The 8,257-nt window shown below is 39.1% G+C and overlaps 1 protein-coding gene across 1 annotated transcript; it reads right to left on the minus strand.

Annotated features, from left to right (window-relative positions):
• Positions 1–1,304: 1,304 nt before the first annotated feature.
• Positions 1,305–8,017, minus strand: RBP4 (retinol binding protein 4). Its single transcript, XM_062496887.1, has 7 exons — positions 7,870–8,017; positions 5,150–5,378; positions 4,862–4,997; positions 4,098–4,234; positions 3,857–3,963; positions 2,285–2,497; positions 1,305–1,399 (listed from the first exon to the last, which is right to left on the minus strand). The coding sequence occupies exons 1-7, from the start codon at positions 8,015–8,017 to the stop codon at positions 1,305–1,307; spliced, it is 1,065 nt and encodes a 354-aa protein (XP_062352871.1).
• Positions 8,018–8,257: the final 240 nt, after the last annotated feature.

Here is an 8,257-nt window from a genome sequence, read left to right on the forward strand (position 1 = left end):
CCACACATAAGGAATTAAGCAAATTTTGTAGGAGTTTCTGATACGAAGCTTCCAAGATTTTTTTTTTTTTTCAGTCATTCCCGCAGTCCCAAATGTGCTTGCTTTGTAGGAACTTTGGCTTAATGATACTGGGGAATTCAGAATCAACAAATAATATGGTCCTGATCAATAAAGGGGAAAATGCAAATTCCTGGCTTTATGTTTTGGCGCTGAGTTTATAAACTTTGGCATAATCCTTAATAAAAAAGTACCCAGGCTCCTATTTTTCATTTGCAAACTACAGGACTCACTCATATTAGACACTGCACTTAACACCTAACATCTGAGTTTAGGAGATCAAAGAATAGTGTGATTTTGTAGATTAGATATTTGATATCTATAACAAACTAGAGTAAGCATGATCAACTTTTAAATTATCTTAGATTTAATAGAATATCCCTAAACATCTGATTATTTGGCTTTCTTGTTTTCAGAAATTTTTATTCTTGCTGGACCTCATTTGAAAAGCAGGGAATGCAGGATTCAAAACAGAAAAGTATCATCAATTGATAGAATGACACTGTTTCTTTTCTATCCTACCATTTATGCAATCATACAAATAATTCACAAAAGTTGATTCCATTTGCATTTATTATCTCTTACTCTTGACTGTTCTAAGTGTCAACTGATTTATGTTGTCTCCAAATTCTCATGCAAGACAATTTTTTGTTCATTGTTGTCAGGGAATTTTCCTGGGTCACTGATTAGTACTGTAAATACTACCTAATAAAAACTACACTACTTCAGGAGAGTAGGTGACACCCTTTCTTCAAGGCACCCTGTTATCAGCATACCTCTTCAAAGCAGGGCAATATATTACTCTGAATTTATGGATCAGATAAACAGATAATAGAGCCACAACAGCTGACTTTGCTCATCTGTTCTGACTTTCTTTATAAAAGACAGAAGTTCCTTCAGTCAATCCTGGTTTGTTCTAGCATGTAATTGAGAAAAGCCTTTAATCTTGATTTACAGATTTCAGTGATGAAGAACATACAACAGCTCTTGGTAAACTGTTCCAAAGGTTAATGACCTTTGGAGTTAAACAAATGGCTGTTTATTTCTGCTCTGAATGTGTCCAGTTTAAAGTTCCATCCATTTAAATGTATTATTTCTGTGTTTGCAAGTCCTTTTCTATCCAATTCAAATTCCTATTGCTTGTGTGGACAAGCACAGACTTTGCTCAGGTCAGCCTTTAACCTCTTTCTAATGAGAAAAGATTGAGTTCTTTGAAGCACTCACTAGAGGACACATTTTACAAACTTTCATTCATTTTCTCTGCTCTTCTTTGAAACTTCTAAATCATCATCAGTACTTTTTCCAGTTATGCTTGTCATGAAATGTGACATAACAATTAGACCTATGCCAAGCACAACAATCTCATGTGAGTCTTGGTTTATGCATCCAAGAATTGTGTTAAATCTTTTGCTCACATCGTTACGTTGGGAGTTCCCATTCAGCTGATTCACCAGTCAAGTCTTTCATAAATAGCTTGTCTTCCAGGATGAGATGGGTGGGGAGGGAGTAGGGAGAGGTACTACTATTTTATTGGTTCTAAATATTTTGATTTTCTCCTTTTCTCTTTACAATTCCCTACTCTGGGTGTAATTCTTATGAGTAAGTACCTTATGGCTTCTTCTAGATTATTGCCATTTGGCCTTTTGTAATATACTTGAGCATAAGTGAGCTAATTCCCTGTGTTGCAAGCTCAGCCTGACTATATGACTCAAGATAGTGTCATGCTTCCAGTATGAGGGCTATATCCTTCTTCCACACCTCTTTGTGAAACAGTTGGCATGAGGACTTGTGAGAAAGGATCTTCTATAAGGTATCCTTTCCAAGACTTCTATTTTCCTTAGATGCCTTTCTGAAGAACTTCTGAAAGAAGTATTTGAACAATGGCAGAGATCTGATAAAAGCTGCCCAATTCCTTTTTACCATAGCTATGAAGTTTATCCTTACCATGTTTACTCACACTACATTGATTTGATTGTTTTACAACTTCCTCTAATTACTGCTTCAGCTGATCTGATATACTGCATGAAAAGCTATGCACCTCAGCTCTCCTTCAGATAAGGGAAGTAAAAAATGGAAATATCTTACTACATCCTCCACTTTTCAAAAGACAACATTACAGCCGCTAAGTAAAAGGCTTTATGCATTTGATATCTAATGAGCAAGAGAATCCCAGTGCTTTAGTCATTAAACCCTGAAATAAAATTCTTCAGAAAAAAAAAGTTCTCACCATTATGAGCGATAACTCTGTATTTTCTGTCCAAACAGAGATCCATCTGCCTTTGTCTGACAATTTTCAGTGCATCTGGAGGCAATCCCTTGGGGTCCCGGGAGAACACAAAGGAGTAGCTATCAGCACAAGTGCCATCTGCATTTAGTTGGCGGCAGGAGTAATGAAGAGCATATGTATCGTAATCTGTGTCCACTACCCAGTGATCATCATCTGGCAGAAACCATAGCAAGGAAGGAGAAGTGTTAGAGACACCAGTGAAATCTAGTGAATCAGAAAGGATTGCTGCCACAAATCTGTAAAGAAAATACTAAGATGAAGATCAGTACAAATTATAACAGTTTAGCTTTTCATTTATTCCTGTATCCAGTATTTAATTCCATGTTTATTTTTTGAAAGAAAATACAGACATGCTAGGCCTGCTCAAGATGATTCAAACACATAAATATTTTCCTACTAGGGATGTTACTCAGACTGCAATCTACTCTTAGACTAATCTTTTTTTAAGGAAAAATATTATCATGCAGTTTGCATGTGTATTAGAAGTGTATTTTTCACAAGTTTTTCCATAAACCCTCTTCTTAAAACACAGTTACAACTTCAGAGAATTCTTAACTATTTAGCTATGTAACCTGACAAAAACCTAGTCACACAGACATTCTGCTGTAACGGAAGTGAGGCTGTTTCAGTGTTTGCAGTAAAACCTAACGTATCTGCACCTTCTCCTACAGCAAAAGATTCTCCCTTGCAGTACATCTGCATTGGAGAAGGCAACATGCTGTTGTCTTCCCCTTCTCTCCTGAGGGGGGACACCATATTTTTTAGAAGGTTAGAGTTTGGGGTCAGCCAGCAATCTGAAGAACCCATGACTCAGCAGCACATTCTGAATAGACCTGGGAACTATTTAAGACAAATTGGCATCCAAAACATGCTTTGTAACTGTGTTTTTGGATGGAATGGAGCTCCTGTCAGTTCCAAATTCTACCTGCTTCTCTTGGAACCAATCCAAAGAAATGTCTTGAGCTACAAAGTGTCTGAATCTCTGATTTTGCATAGATTGCAAGAGATGGCATAAAAGTATGAATATATAAATATATACATATGACCATATTTGTCTCTTAAAACAGATAACTCTCTACATTTGCAGACACAAGACCAAACAAAATCACATTTTCTAAATCTTCTTCCCTGCTTGGCCAGCTCTGACACCATGCTTCCGAGAGAACAGAAGCATCCGGTAACTGAGTCCTGTACTAAAACAAGTCTTAAAATATTTCATCTGTCTTTCAGTTCTTTCCAAACAGTTGCCTTCAATTATATTGTTGGGTAACAAACAAAAGAAATACAAAGATATACAAAGGCCAAGTCTTCACTTGTTTAAAGAAAGCCAACCAGCTGTCCCATATAAAAAGTAGTGATTACCTTGTTCACATTAAGCCTTGCAAGATGATAGTTATTATGTCTTTTAAGTGTGTTTAAGAAATTCAACAGTACTTTTTCCTTCCCCAGCATGGAGATACAACATGACTAGTCCTCCAAGTAGTGCTGCATCTTCTATAGTTAAGTACTCACTTCCTTTCTGAAGAAAAGAGGCGACACCCCAGTATTTCATCTTGAACTTGGCAGGATCCTCTGTGTCAGTGAAAGAGCCAATCATGTCAGCACAGACATCCCAGTTACTGTTGCCAGAAACAAAGAAAATCACATTCCAATCTAAGAGCACAGGTTCCATTTGACTAGCACAGGGATAGCAGGTAGGACTGGAGCAGTAGCTTAGTGAAATGGAACAAGAGGAGAATGGCAAACAGCTTACTTGAAGAGTCTGACTCTGCCCTTTGCAGTGGCAGTCATTTGTCCATTCTCATCGACGGTGAACTGGGCTACCACATTGTCCTGGAGAAAGAGCCCTTCAGGGTCTTTTTTTGCCATAGCATACCAGGTGCCACTGTACTGCAAGGAAATAAGGCTGCAGTTAGACCTAGAACAATGCAAATGTTACAACAAGACAGTACAGAATAGGGGAGGTGACAGAGGGAGGAGCATGCAGGTCTTTGACACCATGCCCCAAAGGTGTTTGTAAGAAACAAATCTAGATTTTTCAACAGCATAAACCCATCAGTACATCATAGTGCAGTCATAATTTGTAGAAATACTGGCCTTTTTTTTGGTAATTGTATCTGTATCTGCAGCTATCCAGTATAAGGAATACAAAATTTAGTGGAAAAAGGAATAACTGGCAGATCTTGATAGATCTATGTATATTTATTTCCTTCCAATGGTGTCTGAAAACACCAGAGTATTAATTTTTCATAGAAACAACCAAGTCAATACGCTCCTTCTGCTTATACCCTACAGTGTGAAATCAGTCGGCTAAAATGCAGTTTCTGCAGTATTCCTGATGGTGCATCAAGATCCACTATCTGTGGAGGTGTGGACATCACACACTTTAGCTGTTTCTCAGTATTACAGTCTGTGACTTTGAAATGTGACCACACTGGTGCTACTGAATACCAAATTTTGTAGCCTGGAAAGAGCTATGCAAAACATCACAGATCCAGGAGAGTAAAGAAGATTTACCCTGGTCTTGTCGAAGTTCTCCTTGACTTTGAAGCTGCTTACTCGGCAGTCCCGCTCTGCAGTGCTGCTGCCCAGCAAGGCCAGTGACAGCAGCAGCAGCCAGGGCAGAGCTTTCTCTCTGTGGGCCATCCTGTCCCTGCAGCAAAAGGAGAACAGCATCAGAAACAGGCTCTGTCACACAAGTGAAGGGAGGAAGGCTGCTCTGGTAGGTCGCCATGCAGATTTCCCTGATGCAAGTGCAGGCAAGGCACCTGGTTTTCCCCAGCCCACAACAGCAGGGTCCCTTACAGACAGTGCCGGTCCCTGGAGCCTCTTGAGAGCCCAAGGGTTGATGGTGGCGGCAGTGCCCAGACAGGGAATGCTTTATGTACCGTGGGGCTTTCGCAACCTGCTGAGCCACAGAGCCAGTGCCGGACAGGGCAGCGGGGAGGCGGGCTGATGGATGCTGCAGCCTGGGGCCCCTTCATAACAGCCTCTTGCATAACACCCATGGGCTCCGGTGGTCTTTGACCCTGATCTGCAGCCAAGCAGGCGCTAGGAACAAATGCCTCTCTTTGCTTTTCCCAACCCAAAAGCAGAGCTTACACTTGGGGGAAGGGGTGTGCACATGTGTGGGGAGAACAAATGGAATGAGAGGCATCCCACCTTTGCATGGGGGAGAGTGAACTGCCTCCACCTCCTCTGTGATTTTACACACTGCAGTCCAAAATCCATCTTACCCAATATGCTCAACCCAGTTACAAGGTGCAGACTTCTTTCCTCCATCTCCTCCTCAAAGTCCTTTCCTCTTTTTTTCTGAGAAACAGTGACAACCATAATACTTGCAAGTTTCTGCTCATGTTCCTGAAAGCCTGGTCATGCCAGAACCTCTTCTGGTCCTCATGACTTGTTCCCTCTTGCATCCAAAATGTCTCTTGGGTGCTAAATCATCTCCTAAGCAGCTCCCAGCAAGAGACACAGGGGCCCCGCAGATCCTCAGGATGGTGAAAAAGCCCTTTTATGTAGTAGCAGGACTTAAGTGTGGCCTGCAAATACTTAAGTGCATGTACACACCACATTTGCCCATTTTGACAGCTGATTAATTTTAAATCAGATATTCCATAATTTCTATTCTGTTTTTTGGCAAACTGTTTTCAGTTATATAAACCATTATTTTCTCCTGTCCAGGCAAGTTTTGCTGCCTCTCAGTCAATATTTGTTCTCTAGTTTCAACATCTTTAGGAAGCATTAGAGAAAATCTGTTAATTATTTTCTAGGCATGTAACCAAGAGCAGGACAGGAACGATTGTTACCAAGAGAACTAATCCACCTCCTTTTTTCACCTTCCACTTTTTTTTAAATAATAAAGACAGAGGCCTCTTATTTAAAAGGCTGGTATTCATTACTTTAACAAATCAAGTGAAAATATAATTTAAATATGAAGATACCAATGTAGTATTAAAAGAAAACCTCAATAGTAGCCAATGTACAGATTTAACCAATTTATTCAGCATGGCCTTTCCCAGAAGTTTACTTAATATTCTTTCATACATTCATAAAAATATTAGACGTCTTACTGTTGCTGTCCTTTACAGTCTCTTCTCATATATAATGCAAACAGTCTGATTGATTTATCTTCTCTTTCTGCTTTATGTTGGAGGCTTTTTGCACAGTGAGTATGTCTTATTCACTTTCTCAAATATCTATTGCTCAAGGCTGGGCAATCTATTGTTCAATGTCTGCCTTTGATTTCCTGGAAAACATCAGACAATAAAAATTCCACTATATTAAATATTAAACTTCTATTCATTAAGCATCATATTTTACACAGGGAACTAGAAGAGTGTATGTATATTATGTATATTGTCCTGAAACTTTCAATGGCAGCTTTGCAGTAAGTCAACATTTCCATTTTTAAGTTGAGATTTTTAAATTTCCTAATTCCTACAAAGACTGAAGAGGAAAAGTAAACTCTGTTCTTCTGGTGACTTTCAGAATCTTGGTCCAGTCTGGCAATGGTGATACCAGTGATACACATACATTTTTATAAAACCTTTACAAAACACTCAGTGGTCTTAATATATTAATTCATCATATGAAATATGAACAAGACCAAAATCAACATGGATTTTCTTTGTTCAGTGTTTCACATGACTGATAGCAATAAGAGGGATTATAGGATAATCCACAGGCTTTGAATCTATTACTTTGTTTAATACCAAGGAAAACTATTACTTTTTAAATCTCTGCCAATTTGTGAAATATTATCCTTTCTCCTAAGTTTGTCCTGTTCAAAAATCTGCATTCTGCTTTATATTACTGGAGAGGTTCTTGCAGGATCAAATCTATTCCTCTAAAGTTTTTTCAATAGCATAATTGTCTATGAAGTTTTCAAAGGAAACTACAGCCACTCATCCACATAAATCAAAACTTGCTGACTTTTGACCACCTCTGAAATTCTAGGTCAGCGTTCCTGTTACACATACTGCTGTTGTCAGAAGATTTACAGACAGGAAATTAAACCAGGTGTCAATGAAACAAAAATTTACTTCTGTAAATAATTTTTAATAAGATCAGTTCTAAGTGTGTGCAAGAGATATTACAGTCTCCTAAATTAATCTGATGTTATAACTAAATCAGAGACATGTAATTTTGTATAAGTCATGGCACAGCATTTCTTTAATTGTGTACCTCTACTGATCTCTGCAATATTTGATAACTCATATCTGGTGGAGGTGCCTGACAGACTTAGTAATTATAACTTCCACTCATTCAAGTCCTCATATCTGGGATCTCTACAAACTCTAGACAATGCCTAAGGAAACTCTTCTTTTGATGTGTTATCATTGGGAATTTGGAGCGGTGCAGCTACAGTGAAATCACACCAGCATTTCCCAGTTAGACTTTGACAAGTGCAGAAGAGAAGCTGGGTAAGCCAGAATGACATGAAGGTTACACAGGGAGCTGGGCTCTCTGCCTCCTCTGCTTTAGCTATACCTCCAATACTGCCTACCAGAGACACAGCTTACACTGATGAAGCCCTTTCAGAGTTACAGATGAAGCACTTCCTTGGTTCAGTGGGACAAGGTTTTTAGACAAAAAGGCTGCTCTGTTGTTGGTTACATCAAGATCAGGGTGTGTTGGGGGAGGAATGGAAGGTTTCTGGCAGACGAGCATTGCTATGGCAATTCAAGGGTGAATTTTTCCTCAGTCCTAAAAGGTACAGCGGTGCCAGCAGAACTGTGTAAACTCATAAACAGTGCAAACTTTGCCTCAGTTAAATATCACTTGGATTGATTGGGCTCTGGGTTTGCTTGAGAAATGATGTCAGGGAATGATCCTCATCCAGACCTAGATATTCACCTCACAGATTTATACTTCTCATGCAAATGGAAAGGAAATTGGGCCAGGATATCA

This window comes from Cinclus cinclus, chromosome 7 (genome assembly GCF_963662255.1).
Source record: "Cinclus cinclus chromosome 7, bCinCin1.1, whole genome shotgun sequence".
Classification (NCBI taxonomy): Eukaryota; Metazoa; Chordata; class Aves; order Passeriformes; family Cinclidae; genus Cinclus; species Cinclus cinclus.